This window comes from Vanacampus margaritifer, chromosome 3 (assembly GCF_051991255.1).
Source record: "Vanacampus margaritifer isolate UIUO_Vmar chromosome 3, RoL_Vmar_1.0, whole genome shotgun sequence".
Classification (NCBI taxonomy): domain Eukaryota; kingdom Metazoa; phylum Chordata; class Actinopteri; order Syngnathiformes; family Syngnathidae; genus Vanacampus; species Vanacampus margaritifer.
The window spans coordinates 10917736-10938191 of record NC_135434.1 but is presented as its reverse complement, the minus strand read 5'-3'; the positions used below and the strand labels follow the sequence as shown (position 1 = coordinate 10938191).

The 20456-nt window shown below is 40.3% G+C and overlaps 1 protein-coding gene across 1 annotated transcript in view; it reads right to left on the bottom strand.

The window, feature by feature from the left end:
• Positions 1-20456, bottom strand: part of fbxl17 (F-box and leucine-rich repeat protein 17) — a 253101-nt gene that overhangs the window by 173683 nt on the left and 58962 nt on the right. The window contains exon 7 of the mRNA XM_077561895.1: positions 1415-1522. Coding sequence (XP_077418021.1) covers positions 1415-1522 — 108 coding nt within the window. The remainder of the gene's footprint in view (positions 1-1414; positions 1523-20456) is intronic.

The following is a 20456-nucleotide window of genomic DNA, read 5'->3' as shown; positions in this document are numbered from 1 at the left end:
AGTTAGGTTCAATGGCGCAGAAATTTTACCTGTAGTTCACACAAGTGTCAGCCACCACGGAGCCTTTCTGGGAATCTAAGACGGCCAATTGTCATTGCACTTTGGCATTACAAATGTGAATTCATTTGGACAGAATGTTTACTCATAAATTCATGGAGGTCTCAGAAAGTGGGTGTGTGTTTAGTCCGCATAGTCGGTGCGGGGGTGGATCCGCACCGGATGACGTCATAGAGTGAGCACCCGCTCGTTTTCTCGGGTTGGGAGGGGCTGGAGCTTGGAGAGAAGAATGACCTCGAATTTCTCATAGAGGTGCGAATGGAGGAACACCACCACTTTGGTGATGTTTTTGGTGAGGAATTAGCATTTTAACAAAAAGTAGATTTTTCACGTTACTGTCCCTTTAAAAGAAAGTGCATTATTGATAAGCTAGAGTAGTTCCATTTTGTCACTCGGTGCTGTAGAATAGATTTTTCCTATTTATTAGGGCAGCAGGAACATTAGCTCGATTTCAATTCTACGTTGCAATAAGATTAAGACCTTCATCTATAATGCAGTTTTAGTACTAGCATCAGTTGCCATCTCAGCTCTCTGTTGAGATGAAGATCCTTAACTGTGCACCAATCTTTAAGTTTGGGGTAGTTAATGTTGCTATGTCCGTGTTGAAGTAGTTTGAGCTATGAGTCACTATTACTTAAATGGGTGGGAAGTGTTTTGTTTTCCCAGGACAAAAAACTGGCTCACCGTGGTATGGTTTGGTTGAATAAAGTCGAATCAGGCTTCTACACATTTCCACTGTGAGTTGTGTCGGCCGAATGTTAACGGCAACACAAATAAGAGTCCAATTTGATATGGAGCAGTACTGCAATTCCTTTTCGCTTCCTAATGCAATGTATTTTTTTAAATGGCACACTTTGATATCTTCCCTTTCCAATCTTTATGTTCCTTCAACACATGGAAAGCAGATTTGGATTTTCAGATTTTCTTTGGTCCTTCGTCGGGTTTCCTGACGGCCTCACGACTCTGGCTGGAAGTGTTCGGTTTAGGTGAACGGTATGGGATTTTTTTAATAGGTTTTAGGTGAACTAATGAATACACACACACTCGCACGCACGCACATACACAAAATCACCCACATACAAAAAAAAAACATTTTTTTTAATTTTAAAAAAAGGAGAGCAATGATGATGACATGTCAAATCGGTAAAATTACCGAATGAACAATACTGAGCTCTCCAGAAAAAAAAAAAAAAAGGGAAAGCAGATTTGGAAAATGCGCAAAAGGAACAGGGAGTTGAACCATCAATCTTCCAATTGCCACACTACCCCTGAGCCAATATTGATCTTTGAAAACTCAGTGGTCCAAGTGCCAATAATCATCATGATGCGGATATGAACAAAGCTGTATGATACTTACGGCGGTGAGATGGATGACTCCTTGGGACGTCACGGGGCATCCCATGAAACCGACAAACTGCAGCTCTGGGCAATGCTCGGCGACCGCTCGCACCGACTGGTCGGTGACCTGAAGAAAACAAGAGGAGATGATATTGCGATCACTCAAGTTATAATTTGTGTTTTGTCACGGAATTCCACAGTGGTGAAACACAGCTAAGCATTACAGCAGGGAGATTACAACAATCTTGTAAACAAGCAATGTCGAGATATTCTACAAGCAAGTGGGTGCAGACAGCTGTTGTCAAATGCATGACTAAAAGTCAGCTCCATCTGCGAAGCAGTCTGGATTGTTTTGCGCTTGATGAGCCGCTGAAGTAAAGAAACCAGCGGAGGACCGCAGGAGGAGGAGGAGGAGGAGAAAGAGGATAATAGGCAAAACGAGACTTGTCTGCCAAGCGCCATCGACTTATGATGGATGAACCACTCCCCTTCATTCACCCGGCCGTCCACCAGCAGGCTCAGAATGGATCGGTGGAGATCAATGGGGAAGTAGAACATTTCCACCACCTTATATTGCGGTCATCAATACAGGTATTGATACTGTAGCAACTTTCAGTCTCAGAAACACCCAGGAAAGATGTGGGAGATTGTCCTCTCCGTGCTTCTCAAAGTCTTCTCATCAATCACCGCACGCAAATAAGATGAGAAGAAATGAGAGGGAATTGACTTTTGAGGCTGATTAATTGAGGACGGAACACCAAAGGACTCTAGATAGCAAAAATCATTTTTAATCACGTCGACGTAAATGTGAAACATTTATTTCTGAAAGTCCAAAAACAATACGATATCAAACGAAATCATTGTTTTCTAAATGATTCAGTGGCAAAAAAAAGCATTTAAATGTGTCCTACAATACCAATCGAGGTAGTGCTACAACTTGCCAAGTGAACAGCATAATGCAGGGGTACTCGAATACAAATCCAATGTGTCAAAGGTCATTTTATCATGGTTGGTCAGCTCACATAATGGCATAATACTTTAACTCTTTGACTGCCAGACGTTTTCAGAAAAGGGATGCTGTGGGTGCCAGCCGATTTTAAGCATTTTGACTGATCTTTCAAGGTCCATAGAAAATTATGTGTTTGGACTATGGAAACACACATACTACCAAAAAAAGATTGGACTCTCATCTTTCATCAGAAAAAAAAAGTTTGTTTCTACCTTATTCCGTTTTTCAGTAATCCACAATAGAAAATGGTTAGTTTCACCTCTGTTTTGAAACAAACGTCTTTTAACGTCTTTGGCACTCCTCCATAGGATTTTACTAAACGTTATTTAACGTTTTTGGCAGTCAAAGAGTTAACGCATTCACTCCCAAAAAACTAAATGTTTGCAACTTTCTCCTGCAGTGGACAAAGTTGGCCCTGATCATCAATGTCACAAACACTTTGGCTACGGGACATCACAACAAGAAACACAAGAGTCCATTTATCTTTGGCCAAGTCACATGCCGCACGGCTTATCTGGGAAAAACACCTCCTGGAACACCACTGAAGCTTAAAGGTGTGTTTGTCAAGCTTAACAGTAAGGAGCCAAAGTGGTTGAAAAGGGTTGAAATGGCTCATAATGGAATGTGACCACAAGGTTTAGTGGACTAGATGAAGCAATGTAACACCGCACCACCAATTACATTATGTCTAAAAGAGTTTAGCTCTTATTTGCTACAAAACCTTACCCCTCGTCCTCGTGCACTACTATTTTTCCATCAAGATATTTTGAAATATGCTTTGAATCCATGTTTTATGACGGCTATTTTTCTTTTTAGTACAGTGGAACCACTTCAGTATAATGTATCATGCTAGCCATCTTTCAGTTTGAAACTAGAAACAATCCGTTCCAGGTCAAACTGTAGTCAAAGCTCATAAAACCGTTACAAACACGACATGCAAAGTACAGGCAACATGTGGTAATCTTTTTTATGCCATCTGAATTTTGCAAGGTACAGAGAGCTCTTGCGCAATCATGCATTGAATTATGACATTTTTGTGCAATTTCCGTTTTCCAAGTTTTTAAATGTCCGACTTCAAAGATGTTCAACTGTGTGTGAGTGTAGAAAAAGTGGAAAGCCGCTCAGTTCTTACTTTATTTTGCGATCGACTTTTTGTGTTATTGTTGAGCATAAATTCAGTCTCGCAGACTAACTTGCAATCATAGTTGCAATCAAATCATAATGACTTGCAGAGTGTGCTCAAAACATTCTAAACATTTTTTTTTTTTAAATAAGCGGGCTTTTAATCTTTTAAAACAAGATAATAAGAGCTAGATACGTTTGAGTGAACTCAATTAATTCATGAACAAAGTGGTGGGAAGTCAATATAGTGTTGACAAAAGTTATGAGAATGAACACAAAATTTCTTCCAGTGCTTAAACCACGTGCCAAAATAAATCAACCCCAGGACGGGAACGCTTCATCCCGCCCGGACAGCGCTGATTGGAACAGTTGACTGTACTTGCCAGCCTTGTACTGATCAAATCGATAAGCTGGAGGCACTTAAAAATTCTGCACCTCAGGTTTGGAACCCGCCACACCACCGATCTGCCTCTCTCCGCGGTCAGAAGTGATTATCTGAAGGGGAGTCAGCGCTCCCAACTGGAAAACCTGATGCATATGGAACATGATCTGGCAGGGCCAGGTGGAGACGGGCTGGACGAAGAAGGGAGCAATATTGTTTTGTGTGTGCGCGCGTGCGGATGTAATTTAAAAAAGAAAAACAAGAAAAGCTGAGCAACCCTTAACCAAGAAACTAGCAGCCATGAAAAAGCCAGGTTCTTAAATCAAAGATGTGGAATCACAGCAGAGGAGGCCACACCAAAGGCTTCTTTCATATCTGTATGTAGAGTCTCGTTTGAACAAAGAGAGAACGTTACACATCTCCAATTATTCTCAACAGGTGAGAAAGGGAGACAATTATTATTATTTTTTTAATCTGGCCAAGAGGGCATGTACCGTAACGGATTAGGCTTGCACCTGTGTGTGTCAGGAAAAAAAAAAACTTAAGCTCCTCTTAAGACTTGAAAGGATTTTGATTTTAAAAACATGAAAATAGTGATGGCTACCATTTGTTTAGAAGAGAAGTGGCCATCCAAGAGAGGACTTCAAACCTTTCAGCCGGTATCTGATTTAATGGTCTCCTACCGAACGAGGTAAAAAAAGAAGAGAAGAAAAGCAGACTGGAATTGCAGAATGCTGCAATCATGAAGATGGCTTTTGTGTGTGTCTTGTTGCAAGGTAATTGTTGAGAGTGCTGCGGTAGTACAAACAGGCAGCGCTGGGCGTAAGAGTGTGGTTCATCTTGCAAGCGCGTTCTTGCCTGATGCTGGAGAAGCACTCAAGGGCCACATCTTCTTTCATATGGACATCGATATGGTCCATCATAAGACTCATTTGACTCTATCAGAGCAGAGCAGTGTTCATCGTTTTTTTTTTGTTTTTTTTTGTTGTCCAATGTGCTGTCATTTCCTGCTTCCAACCCCTCTCATTTAGGACTGCTGTTCTTGACCAATAGAAAACTAAGTAGCACTTCAAGCGTTGCAACACTGATTAAGCATACACGTACAGCCTAAAAAAAATGTCAACTAGTATAAAAGTAAGAAATGGATACTTTTAACCCTGGAGAACCCATGGGGTCAAATTTGACCCCTATAAATTCTGCTACTCAAATAACAAAGAGCTTTTTGTTTTTTTTTTTGTTTTTACAAATGTAACTTCAAAAGTCCAGAGTGCCACTTCTGACCCCTGCATGGAGCCATCTAGTGGATGAATATTGCACTTACATGAGCCAGAGTGGTGGTGACAAGATGGCTGGAAATCAATCCAAACAAAACCATCTTCTCAGCAAACCATCAGATGGTAAAATTGTGGGTTTTTTTGTTAATCTATTTCATATCATGTTGCAGAATGCCTAGGAGTATGTTATATATATATATTTTTTTTTATATAAAGTAGCAACTCTGAGCTAGTTAAAAAAAAGGGTTAAAATTGAAAAAACATATATTTTGGTGTTCAGTGAATTTATAGCAGTCATTTAATGTATAATTCATAATTTTCCAAAGAAGAAAAGGGTTCTCAAGGGTTAAATGAACATTTACTAAGTTTGCCCACATTGCCATTAAAAGTTAATGACAGTGTTAGGTTATTAAGTGTAGCTTCCTGAATGTGTATGACACTTTAAGAAAGGGTGACATGGTTACCGGTAGCAGGACACAATCGACCTGACCTGACTTGACCCTCAGCAATAAAGTCTAACATTTCAAAAACAATTAAACTGAGTAATGGTTGGACAAAATACATCGTAATCTTTAAGTGACATGACTTGAGGTTAGAAAAATAAATTGTTCCAAATAGTAAAAATACTATTTTGTTGAAAGATGTACAACAGTGAGGGGCCTTTTGAACAACCATAGATCTGTGAAACTATTGTTGCTACAAGTCCCTGAAGTACAATTCCACGAAAAAGCTTCAGAGCAGACTAAATCCAAAAACCCTTTAGATGAAAATGCTGCATCTCAATCAGAGGGCCACTGAATATAATGATGTCTTGATGAAAGCACTTTGTTACGGAAGCGCTCCAGTACAATTTTACAGATTTCCAATATTATGCAAAAACATGGACACCAAGTGCATGCCCGTGAGGTGCAAATTGAAGTGGGATGATTTTCATCAAAGTTCGGTTCTTTTCCAAGGTAATCATTTCCCCATAAATACTCTCATGGGGGTGATCCTGCGGTGGGCTCATCACGGCCTTGGAGAGGACACACACTTAAAGACCCATGCTTGATCTCTTTTGCTCGCACACACACACACACACAGACGAAACATTGCCTACTTTTTACAGGCCTGTGTTGGGCTGTATAGATTTGAAGGACTGGTGATCTTGCAAAAAATCTAAATGCATACTTATTATCATCTGTAATATCTGCTGCCTGGAGACAAAGGCAACACGGAAAGTCGTTAAGTTTTACTACAGCGAGGGAGAGTCTCTTTACTGTGCTTCCTCTGTGCTGATGAGTTGTTGTGCACTAAGTACAAGGTTTGCCAGCGAATCGATCAGACAAGTGTGGAATCTTTGCGTATGTATCTAAAAACACGAAAAGAGAAAAACACAATCGCACATAGGTAAGCTGTAGGACAGATGTGTTTATCTTGGGCTAAACAGACAGTAGTTGTGTTTATGCGATATTAAGAAACAGAAACCCGAGTTGGATTACAGAGAAAAAACAATGAGGATTTTGCAATCTTTTCATATTAACATAATGAAGCTTCTGGTCTGGTGGTGTATTTGTTTAGCGGCTTTAGCCGGCAAATCCTGTCTGGATACGGCCGTGACAGGCAGGGCGATGAGCGGCGGTAGGACGGACCAAACGAGTGGTGTGCAGAGAGGCGCGTGAACATGAGAGCGGTCTGATCTTATTAAAGGCCTGATGGGATGGAGGCGGAGGCGGGGGGATGAGAGCCCTGAATCGCCACTTTCTAATCAATCAATCTAATTAAGCAAGCTTTATGAACGCCGCGGCAAGCCGAGAAAGGATCTGCCGACACACAGATTAATAATGATTACTGAATACCCAGCAACACATTCTATTAACCATCCATCTCCATGCCTGTCTGGATGCCTTGCATAAGAACTCAACTCATGGCCGTTTGCAGGGCATTTGCTGAATAAAGTCTTCAAAGGAAATAATATCGCTAAATCGAGATTTTAGAATCAGGTTTTGCAGCTTTGGAGACCAACACACTAAAGCCAACTGTGAGCAAAGACCCTTTCAAGGGCAATAATTACCCCACAGTGTCTATGACAATATTGTGATTTTGTTTTATTTTTTTTATATCCCATCTAAAGTTGATCTAAACACTCACTTGCCAATTTACAAGACACCCCGCCACAATAAACCTAATTCTTTACAGTATTAATGCCTTGCAATAAACTCCCCTTTTGTAACGCTGACAATGTAAAATTTTTACTGACACTCTTTGGGAGAGATTTATGTTAATTTATCGTGATGCAGGTGAGCTCAGCCACAGTCTCTATCGATTTTCTTCTTCCCACTTAGAGTTTATGATAAAGGGTTGACAAGATATAAAAATACAACTCAAGTGAGGCCCTGCACTTTTGAATTACAGCCTCTAATAGGAACATAAAAAATAAACCAGAAGTCACTCTCAGACAGTTTTGGAAATACTGTATATATTTGTAGAAAGTACTTTTATTATTGGTGGGTAATAACAAATTAACTTGCTTGTTTATCATGTTAACTCTTTGACTGCCAAAAACGTTAAATAACATTTAGTAAAATCCTATGGAGGAGTGCCAAAGACGTTAAAAGACGTTTTTTCAAAACAGAGGTGAAACTAACCATTTTCTATTGTTGATTACTGAAAAACGGAATAAGGTAGAAACAAACTTTTTTTTCTGATGAAAGATGAGAGTCCAATCTTTCATTTGGTAGTATGTGTGTTTCCATAGTCCAAACACATCATTTTCTGTGGACCTTGAAAGATCAGTCAAAAATGCTTAAATCGGCTGGCACCCACGGCATCCCTTTTCTGAAAACGTCTGGCAGTCAAAGAGTTAATATAAATAGATCCTTGAGTTAAGCTGAAAAATTATTTTTGATGGGGAAATTTATTTTTTCAACAACAAATGGACATATGACAGTCACTGGGTTTTTCTATCCAAACGTTTTGAAATTTTTAACCAAATTTAATGAAAATGCACAAAACAAACATGCATATGCCCATTTCCAATTGTTATTATTTTGTAAATAACGAGAGGAGATTAGACCGTGCCATGAGATGAAGTCTAAAGGAGTGTCTCTGCCACAAGACACCAGGCTGACGACTGTCAACTAAATATTAAGGTTTGCTTATTTTATTGAGTCCATAAATATTTCAATGTCTTCGTTCCTCCAAACATGCCTTACTTTATCGTCCGCTGACATTTTTTGAGACTACAATATGTACGTGTGACGTAATATCCGGTCAAAATGTGCAACGTGGTATCCGGTCCTGGCAACGTTTATGCGCAAAAGCCGTTTCCATAGCTAAAAAAGCATTTTCCTTTTATCAATGCGCTGAGAAAAAAAATAATAATACATACGTGTTATGTTTCCATTCAGGTTTATTTTCACAATTCTTGAACGTTTGAAAAATAAGTGGATGGAAGCCCACCTAGTAGTTGCAGGCCCATTTAGTCAACTTTACTGTCAATGTACTTCATTGAGAAGTTCCACATACTCTTTACCCGAAATAAATCAGCCAAAAAAAACGCAGGTGCAAAGTTGGTTAGAATTTTAGTATGTAGTTCAAGTGTGCAGTATCTTTTCTAACAATCTACAAACATGTAAATAAACATAATAGTAGATACAATTCAAACCTGTAAGTAACCAAAGTAATAAACTCCTGTAGTCGTGTCCCCACCAAGCATCCGACCCACCACTCCACTCCCCACCGTGACAAAAAGCCCATAAACTTGGGAGAACGGCACTGTGTATGCTTTTCAAAAATCGAAGTCATGGCTGTGAAAGATGACCGTGTTTGAAAAATGAAACTCCCAGGATCAATAGATCCACTTTTCTCCTGCTGTGGCCACGCCAGACACATTTTGTATAGAGGGAAAAAAGATCCATAAAAAAATTGCAATATCATTTCACATCTTACAAAACGTTTGGTGCAAATGATATCCCCAGAACAATGATGCTTCTTCGAGGGAAATCTATTCATCATTTCCACATGCAGGTCAATCCCGCATTCCCCGCGCACTTGTCAAGCATCTTGTCTTGTTTCATCGATGTCGTCCGCCTTGATAACGCCAGGAGGACTAGAATCTGCATGGGTGATCGCCTGACTGATTGATCGTCCCACTCGGCTGCATGCGCCGCTCTCAACTGAAAATTACCTGTCATTTATTCAATCGCTTAAGCTCTCGCTTCCCCCCCCAAGAGTTTCACGCAGTTGATCACGACGCACTTGTGTAAACGTGCTGTTAGGGGCTGCAGGTGTTCTGGCTTCACGAGCACCTATGAAATATCAGCTTGGGAAGATGAAGAGGTGTTGTTCACAAGCAGTCTTCCCAAAAGATCAATATGACTTGAGTGTCAAGCTGAAATCAGAAGCAACTGTGAGCAGAGGCCAAAAGACTGGCTTTGCTCTTTAAATGTAAAGCCGCTACTGTACATCAGCTTGTAAAAAGCCTCCGATAGCTCTCAAAGCTTCAATTCCCCATGTGTTCTTTTCAAAACTCAACAGTTCTTTGTTGCACATCAAACATAAATGTGAAGCCACTGCGGAGGACGCCCAGTGACACTTCTTTTCCCTTTAAATGCAAAGTGGTCGCTGTCATTGCGGCGCGTCGGTGAAACCCTCCAACGCCACTGATGGATTTTCAAATCCCACCACAGTGTGTTCATTTCCTGCACACACTCACAGAGGGGGAATCATTTCAATGTCAACCTTCTATATTATTTCTACAGCTTGCTGATTTTAATACATACTACAAGACAAGTCCAACTCTAAGTGCACATTACTACGAAGGCTCGTCTCTTGAAAAGTTTGCTATGAAAAGTAATGCAAAGTAGCATTTTGGGGAGAAAAAAACTCTAAATTAGGAACTGAAGGACTTCGGATTGTTTGTAGTTAACGCTTAGGTGATGATAGTTTACTTGAATTGATCATTACCATCATTGATTATTTTCTCTTCTCGTGTGCACTACCAAACATAAGCTCCCCCCGGCTTCCTCGGTCCACCCAAACCCCCCCCCCCACCCCCACCACCACTACTCATTCATCCGATCAAATTCAGACACTCACTCACTCATACAGTCACGTTCGGATAACATCATTGCCCTGCGGACAGTCGGAAATTGTAAAACTCTGACACCATCTGTCTTGTACCAATCTTAAAAGCTTTATGGTGAGAAAACCACAATCCTAATATGCCATCTATCCAAAATGAAAGCGCCAAAAGCATGAATGCATACAGCTGTTCCCTAATTTCATAGCACTATGTAAGTATTCTAGACTATTGAGCGTGTAGTGGCACAAAGAATTAATTTTCTAGCAACTGGTCTGGCCCCATTCACAATTAACCTGTGATTGTCCCATAATGTCCCTTCCAGTCTCGACTCTAAACCTGAACAGGATAATCTATGGTATTCTATTGTGATTTAAAAAGTCAAAGCCAATATGCCGATACACAGCTGATCTATTTCGCAACAGACTAACACCATCTTTGCTGTACTAGAAAAGTCAATTTGACAAACTTTGGTCTGCACAACGCCGAACCTCTTGACCCTTCGCTGTTCCCATGGTAACGGGTCCATTGCAATCTATCAGTGGGCGCCCGAAATTGACTTAACATTTAAGCCTTACTTAGAGATCAGTTTTATGTCCCAAGCTAATGATGACAAATGAGACTTAAAGAAGTCAAGTTGATCATGTGTCTGGACCAGAGAAAACGACCATCTGTGGTGGCCTGCTCATCGATGGAAGGCATTACAGCTGTAGACCATATTGGGTTGTTCCATTCAGCTGGCTACGCAGCCAACCATGAACTCTTCTTCTTATAGATAATACCAAGAGTATGGAGAAAGGGCTGGAGGGTGGTCGTCACAAGAAGAACAATCGATCCCACGCCCTGGGATCTTCTATGAAATGGCAACCGATGGATAACCAATTGGCAAGCCTTTGGTTGCAGGACAAACTTGGCGTCAACAAAGTAGGTATACGCTAGCTAAGAAGTCCAGCAGTTAGACCCATCTTGCCATTAAGACTTAGCATTGAAACGGTTGTAATGTCTGTTTCATCCAGAAAATAGCCGTGCTTAACTCTTTGACTACCAGACGTTTTCAGAAAAGGGATGCCGTGGGTGCCAGCCGATTTAAGCATTTTTGACTGATCTTTCAAGGTCCACAGAAAATTATGTGTTTGGACTATGGAAACACACATACTACCAAATGAAAGATTGGACTCTCATCTTTCATCAGAAAAAAAGTGTTTGTTTCTACGTTATTCCGTTTTTCAGTAATCAACAATAGAAAATGGTTAGTTTCACCTCTGTTTTGAAACAAACGTCTTTGGCACTCCTCCATAGGATTTTACTAAACGTTATTTAACGTTTTTGGCAGTCAAAGAGTTAATAGTAACATATCAGTATGCCAATCAAAGTTTGGAGCAACATAAATTCAGCTTTGAAATAAAAATGTGTGTACCTTGAGTGTGGAAAAAGAGTTTACCTTCACTTGCTGGCATTTCCCTGAGCAGTTATTAACGATGAAATACAGTGCTCTCTACTTTGAAAAGGCAACTTGAAGCAGACTGACATTAAAGGGTTATAAAACCAAATTGTTGCCTTGTTCAGTTGCAGCAACATCTGGGTTTTGTTGTTTACAGACGACTCTCCCTGTTTCAGATCTGCACAATAATTTGTTGCTGGTGCCCGAGCATTTAAATTGTGAATAATCTTCATAGGCCAGATGTTAATAACAACCTTTATGGATTCAAAATGTATGTGCTCGCTTGTTTTAGGTTGCAATAGTTTTTAACTTCTCGACCAGTATGGACTATTATAAATTGTCTTGTGGGTCTCTGAATCCTTTGCCAGTCACTAGTAAAAGTACAGTTTCAGTTTTTCAGGGTACTCTTGTACAGTCTTTTACACAGCAAGAACCCATCCTTCATTCTCCGCACCTTTCCGGTGTCACGGTAGGCCAGAAAGACCCGAGGCTGGCCTGAGGGTGCTGGCCTCCTCTGCCCTCATGGCCTCCGGGCATGAAGCCTCTGCCTGCTAGGGATTTATGATTAGAGCTTGAGGACCGTTATGGAGACAGCTGACATCCTAAATACTCGTGAGGCGCGCACACCTCAGTATTCAGGGAGTTCAGTAATGCAGATGATGGCCAGGCAGGTGACAGTGCCCCGGGCAGGGAAATTAGAAGGCTGTTACATGTTATGGGTATGTGCAGAGCTCATTCGGGGGGGGGCATTATTCATACAGATGGGAAGAGTAGTGACAGGGACAGATATTTGCTGTCAGAGGACTGGAGCGATGCTTCAAGTAAAGTGCAAGGGATGATGCTTATTCCATACATCGCTTACTGTGGTCCTCCACAATGGAAGAATTGTCCTGCAGCAATTTAGTTTACACTTCTGAAACTGGCTTTTAAATGGTGCCGTTAAGGACAAGCGGAACATTCTCGACATGCAATACAATAACTGCCATATATCACATATACTGAGGAGGAAATCTCCAATAGCTGCTTGGAATAAAGTTTCACAAAATAGCGATGGGTATTTGACAAAATTTCACACTTTGGGGAAAATGAACAATTAGTCAAGTCTGAAGAACTTCAGTTTGGATGCCAGTATCGTATTGAGCAAAAAATAACATTCCCGGCACCTCTTCTTGTTGCTGCCAAGTAGTGCGCTTCAAGATTTAACAATCAGTTCCACACAATCAACAGAATTCTTAACAATTAATTGATTATCAAGCTCATCCACACAGAAAAAAAAAGCGTCAGGAAGATAATGAACCAGACAAAAAAGCAAATGTTTGAAAAGAGAGAACGACTTCAAAGTTGAAAAACAATTCCAAAATCAATTTCCAGCATTAAAAACATGGTGATGCTTCTAGTGGGAGGTCTATTGCGAGTATTCTCCCTTTATTTTGTGCAGCTGTAAACAAGAGGACCATTATCTTTCCCATTACAGTTCAACTTGACAATTAATGACCAGGGGACCCAACCCATTAACAGGCTAATAGCTAAATCTAATGTGTGTGTGTGAGTGTGTCTGTGTATGTGCGCGCGTGTGTCTGTACGTGCATATGCTATATGTGTGTCACGATGGAGCGGCATCAAGAGATTAAGGGTGAGGGGTTTTGTTTTCATCGTGGCACTAATTAACTCAACCCCTATCATAGATGGCTAAAGTGTCACTAATACACCTTTATTCACTGCCACATTATCTACGTGCAAGCTAATTATTGCACATGGGCCAGGTCAGAGCATGGCGTGCATAGTAATAAATGCAAGGAAGCCATAACGGCTCGCCGGTTGAAAATTGACCTTTTGTGCATTGTTATGTTAGCAATACTGCTCAATCATTAGGTCCACGGGCCTTTAGTAAAAGGTTGTTAGCGAATCATTGCTCCCCAGGGTGCAATGGGACTCTCAAAGACAGAGGGAATGATCCAGGGAAATCGGAATGGAGCAAACAAATATCAGGAAAGACCAAGGATGCAAAAAAAAGAAAGGACAAAAACTGCACAGACGTGGCAGCAAGGAGCTACAAATTGTTCTCATTGCATTAATAAAAAAAAATTAATTAAAAAAAGGCCGTGTCACAACACAAGATTGTACTGCGCTGCCATGTGACTGTTAAAAGCTGAAGAAAAATGTCTGTGCATGTTCAGGGGCCAGCATGAAAATATTAGCAGGTCTCCCAGGATTTTTTGTTCTAAATTCAAGTAACAAATGTCATTATGTCAAAGCACTGTGTTTTAATGGCGTCTTTCAATGCGGTTGGTGGGAAATGTCGTAATGAAAGGACTAATAATGAGAATGTTGTGGGAAGAAACCGACAGCTGCATTGTTCTATTGTAGTAATTCCAGACTTGTTCATAATTATCAGAGGTGGGCATTTCGTCAGTACTGAGGGACTGTCCACCAGTCCGTCACTTATGGAAGTCAGTTTTTCTTTAGAATGATGAGAAACTTAAAAAAATAAATTAAAAAAAACGGATTAACTAATTTGCTCACAAAAATGTATAAATACGTTTTATTTGAAATGTTTTAAGTATCCCAACGACGTATTTTTATGTTATTTATGCTAGAGCATATACAAGGCTTTGATACAGCCTCTCAGCTGCAGAGAATGGTTGAAGAAATGGTAGTTATTACAAAAACGGCCAGCAGGTGGCAGCAGAGTAAAAGAGATCAACCAGGGGCATGTTGCAAAAAGCTCCCCCCGCCCCGACCCCCTGTTTTAAACAGATTTGTGAATCATGATGAAACTTAGCTATATTCTAATAATAATTGCTGCAAAACAAAAACAGGTAGAAATACAGTATACTTTATACTCTAATCTTTCTTTTGGTAGGTTCCATGTTTTTAAAGCAGTAAAACACAATATTCTGCGGGCCTTGCAAAATCAGTCAAAATCCAGTAAAACCGCCGGGAGTGAAGGGGGTTGCTTCAGTGAAAATGGCTGGGAGTGAATGAGTTAAGCACTAACGGAAGTGGGTTTTCATCATCATAATCGGCACTAACTGGTTCAAGTACCCACGGACATCTCAGTCCGTCACTGTTGGATACCCGTTTCGACGGCGAATGGCGGACTGACGACAGTCTGTCTGTACTGACAGAATGCCCGCCTTTGCCTATCGATCCTAAAATAGTGGTGACGAAGTGATGACGATTAAAATAAAATGACGGACAGACGATTCTAGTTTGGTTCGGCTTGAAAAAAAATATATGAACTGACAATGACAGAAGTGCCCAAGGTGCTGACAAATGCCAGCAAAACTTTGCAAGGTGCCCGCCTCTGGTATTTACTGAGGTCATTCTGAAATTTAGCAACATGTGGAAGTATATATGAAAGGGTGCTATAAAAGGTTGTTTTTAATTTCAAAAGTAATTTAGGGTGTTGAATACTTTCTTTGACCATGCATAGTCTCACAGAGCTTCTCATCGATCAGCTCAACCAACCCTCATCAATCTTTCCCAACTATCATCAATCTCATCTTCCCCGAGCATACATCATAAAATGTCACAAGATTCTCTTAACGATAAGAGAGGCCGCTGCGGCAGAACTTAAGCACAAACAATCAAACACGACGACATCCCTCCACCACGTAACCGCACAACAACCTCATACTTCGTACTTGGCAGTTGACTTCTCTCTGAGAAAGTGTTTCAAGACTGGGTTGGATCCGAGCACATGTTGGTTGGCTAATTTTAAACATGTTTGGTATTCTAGACAGATCCCTTTTTGTTATGTGTGGTCAGACTTTGATCATGACGATTCGGATCGTTTGAGCTGTTGGAATTTCCCCTCCTTAAAATGGAGGGGAAAAGAGCAGAGTTTAACCAGTTTTCTAATCTTTTCAGAAGAATTTACTGATTAATGGTGTCCAAGTGACTGAATGAATCTCCAGCAACTAAAGAAACGATGTTTGAAAGAACACTTTTTTTCAAAGGGCTTTTGTTTGTTTCCTAACGATTGATCCTTGAGGCCTGGCATTAATAATGGATGTGGTATTATCTCTAACACAACTGTGAGTTATTTTTGGTCATTTTGAGTATGTATCTTGATCGCATCAGTGGAAAACTGCATTTCAACACACACAAATTTCAAGGCAGGTTGTGTGTAGTGTCAGATGACAATCAGATGACTTCCTGATATGTCAGAACGTTAGTTATCTACCATGGCAACGACCTCTCGCAATTGAATCAAAGCACGACTCCATTTCTCAAACTCTGGGGCCTTTTTTTTTTTTCAGTACGCCTGTCGGCAACAGTTTCAAATGGGCCTGACAAACACCTACTGAACTTTGTTGAACGGCAACCACTTACTGTATGTGAGCATTTCGCTACATTCACATACCGTCAGAGAGGATTTAGTCAATGAAATCGTGACACAACTATTCTAAAATTGCATAGCATGTACACGATTTACTGCAACAACACAAGTTTTTAATTTCAACAGCCATCAGCAAGACCATACATTCATCCAGAAGACCACTGTGCAGTCCTATGTGACTCTACAGCTCATCAAAAAAAAAAAAAAGCCATTTTGATATAACAACATCGCACCAGGGATGGACATCAGAACTGAATGAGTGTCAAATGCACACAAGGCCACTCACAAAGTAATGCCCTGCTTTCGTGGCGTCCCCCCGTGTAAAGACATGCAAATGATAAAAGAAAGCAGAGGGGAGTATAACATAGTGGTGCGTTTACAAGCAGCATTAGAGGGGCGCATAAAAATGTGATATTACGGTCTGGCTGCTGCAGAGTCAGCACGGCAGGGGTTGACGCGGGGATATGCTAGCTTAGGCAATCTTTGCGATAGAGGCGGAGTCATGAAGACTGGACTGTACAAGAGTGTACATTTTAAGAAGACTTAAAAAGATGTGCAGTATCTCATTCGCACTCGTAAAAATGTGAGCAGGATCAAACAAAATCAGTCATTACAGTGATAACAATGCTCAATTTAGTACAAGAAGCAGCTTTTTCTGTTCACCCACGACGGCCACGCTACTTCGTGTGTGGGAATTGGGGGGGGGTTACTACTTGTCTGTAGTGGAAATTTTTATTATATTGTAGAAATCTGCGGTTCATAGAGATATTTTCTTTATGGGATTTTACAGTATACAGTACATATTCACTACTTACAAATTCAAATATTTATACCTACACACTATTATTCACACACACAAAAAATCAACTAGTTCATATTTTTGAATAGAAAAACTGCTTTTTACTTACCAGCATCTTGTTGCATTTAGAGGCAATTATAATAAAAAAAAAAGTTATCATCGGTTATCATTTGCAGCAGGGCTCAGTTTCTATCCTCCGAGCACAAAACCGCTGTGCTTACTCTAATGCCCTCACATGTGGGAAAGGAGAGCCACAGTCGCTTATGAACTTTCCAGCTCTTGATTGAATGCCAGAAAAACAATAAAACCAAAACAGCTGTTTACCACATCTAATGCCGAGACAGTGATTTGCCAATGTTCAACACACAGCCAGGCCACGCCTGTTAAAGGCACACTCAAACACACTATAACACATACTGTTAGATTAGGCTTCTTAATGATTTAATAGGTGACTTAAGCTAGGCCGTTGTATCGCTGTGACCTGTCCTGGCTTGGCGTCTTCCTATCTATCTGCACTCTGGCACACTTATCTAGTTGAAACCAGTTAACTCTTTGACTGCCAAAAACGTTAAATAACGTTTAGTAAAATCCTATGGAGGAGTGCCAAAGACGTTAAAATATGTTGTTTTTTTTCAAAACAGAGGTGAAACTAACCATTTTCTATTGTTGATTACTGAAAAACGGAATAAGGTAGAAACAAACTCTTTTTTTTCCTGATGAACGATGAGAGTCCAATCTTTAATTTGGTAGTATGTGTGTTTCCATAGTCCAAACACATAATTTTCTGTGGACCTTGAAAGATCAGTCAAAAACGCTTAAATCGGCTGGCACCCACGGCATCCCTTTTCTGAAAACGTCTGGCAGTCAAAGAGTTAAGACCATCTGGTCACACATTCTCACATGGGCTAGGCTGAGCCGCCCACCCACTAAGAGTAGAAACCATTTTGGACAGATTAGATCTTCTTCCGCATATTAAGAGAAAAAGGTTCTTGATCTTTCTGGCATCTAGTAAACAGTTCAACTGAGAATATACAGTTTTCTGGTCATTACTGTTAGTATAATATTGCGAGCAGTAAAGATAAAAGGACCTGGTGAAGGTTCTCTCAGAAGTTTATTCTATACAATTTAGGCTTGCATTTTTTTTTCTGTGTTCAAATATATGTACAATGTCTTTGGAACATGTTGCGTTTTAATAAGATTCAATGTCAACATGTATGGGAGAGTTAAAAACACACACACACAAAATTAATATGATTTCTCAAGGATAATTACAAGTTTTCAATTGGTGCGGGTAGGTCTAGAACAAAACTGGGGTTCACTGCAATCACGGTTTATAATTGTAATAGGCCACGTCATAAACAATGTGTCACTGCTTCTGTAACTTCTTAATTGTATTGAATTGACAAATGCAAATCATGTTGAGGTTGGAGCTACTGAGAGTCAAAAAAAAAATTGCATTCATTGAAGTTTTAGACAAAATGCAATACAAAGGATTTGATGTTTGTGATGTATAGCCAGATAAAGAGCTTGCAATTGAAAACTAATCTGATGAGTCAGTAATAATACTCTTAAATGATGAGGCTGTTCGTTTACTGTGCGCCCCACAACTTGTAGGCACAACAGGATGGAGGTGGGGCATGAGGAAGGATGAGGGAGCTTCAGACCCAGAGGGTGCAGCATCCGATGCCAGGTTGGACACAGATCATCAGATAGACGGAAAGATTTACATATATTATTAACACGCAATCCTGCTTGATCAGGGTATCAACATGCTCACACATGCTGAAGCTGTGGGGATTCTCGGCAGGTTATAATTAATGCAGTGGGGTTAAGACTAAGAACGCGCTACCGTACAACTGTGAACATCTTCTAATAATTCTCATTTGTAGAACACACGGAAGAAATTGCAGGGGGAAAAAAATTGCTTTTGTCTTACAAGTAGAGGGAAGCCAAGCATGGCAATCCGACTAAAACAGACTTCTCACACATCAAACAAGGCACTCCCTTTAAAAGAGACAGAAGAGGTCAGCTTCTTTCGAGGGCCGCTGATTCAGAATCCCTGTCCGAAGGCATTATCAACATTGAAGTAGCGAGTCAGTAGTTCTTTCATTGAAAACAGCTCCGACGTGGCAGCCAGTGTGTAAACCGTGGCCTCGTGCTAGCAAAGCCAGCTTTAGAGTGCCTCGTTGTCAGAGCGTGGAAAAGCCACAAGACGACTGCTTTTTTTTTTTATCATTCAAATTACGCAGGATTGTTAACAAGTTGGAAAAAAATGTTTACTGTTGTATTTGAGTTGTTTTTAATACTTTGACCTGGAATTGCACAAGAAGCTGTAAGATTTTTTTTTTTCGTCCATGTTTTGTTTTTCATTTCAAAGTTACATGAAAATTGATGAAGTAAAACTCAATGTATTTTTCATAACCGCAGATTGTAATAATGTACAGACGCTCCCCTACTTACGAACATTCGAGTTGCGAACAACGGTACATACGAACATTTCTGCGCGTACAGTATGTCGAAAAATGTTTGGAAAGAAATGCTGTAAGTTAGATTTTGTATTGCGCGTAGTGCTTCTTTCCGCCGCTAATACCGACGATTGGCGCTGTGAGAGCTCATTGGAGGCTGAGCAACGTGGCGAGGAGGAGGAGGAAGAAACGCCGGTCCCCATGAAGCAGGAAATAACTTTTGAAGCCGATTCCAGCGACGACGAAGAATCTCTCATGATATAAAATCCTCCTCTTCCTCCTCCTCCATCATCTCCTTAAGCATCGAGTACATCTTCCAAAAGTAAGTTAAACTTCATTTTATTTATCTTATTACGTACATGTACATACTGTGTGTGTCTCTCGGTCTCTCTCTCTAACATACGTAGTACAGTACTGTACGTATTCTCTCCATTTTATTAAAAGTTTTTTTCAGTACAAACCAATGCAGGTTACTTGTACAAGCCTTAAACATACTTATATAAACCTTCAATATACTTATATAGGCTTTAAACATAAATTATAATACAAAATATAGCACTGAAGCAACTTACGAACAAATTCACCTTACGAACGATCGTCCGGAACGTAACTCGTTCGTAAGGTGGGGAGCGTCTGTATATCTAGTTTTAGCTAGATGTGCTAAACTTATGGACTCGCATCAGCATGAGATCTGCAAGGAATAGAAACACTTTCTCATAGAGAAGAAAGAAACCAGGCTGTGGATTAAAGATGTGTTTTTGTTTTTACACCTACAAGGGAAATGCAGAGTAGAAGCAAGCATAGTCTGACTGAGACACCAAATTACGTTGGTGTGCCAATGAATTTAGCCTGCCAAACTTGCTCTGGTATTAAATATTTGATTACTAATGAGCAGCAATGGACAACAAACATTAGTGATTATCTGGGATCACCTTGCTCGCTTTGTAGAAATAGCCGAGAATAATAAATGTGTTAGCATGGTTGACATCATTGCCGAAAAGGAAATTTTCTACATATTCTGTTTTTTTATACTATCCTGTGACTTGACTACCACAAAATCATTGACACCAGTACCCCCACTCTATTAGGTGGTCTTTTTAGGGGCTCCTATTCACCATGGCAACAGGAGAGGCAGTAACGGAGCCATGGTCCCTACTTGAGG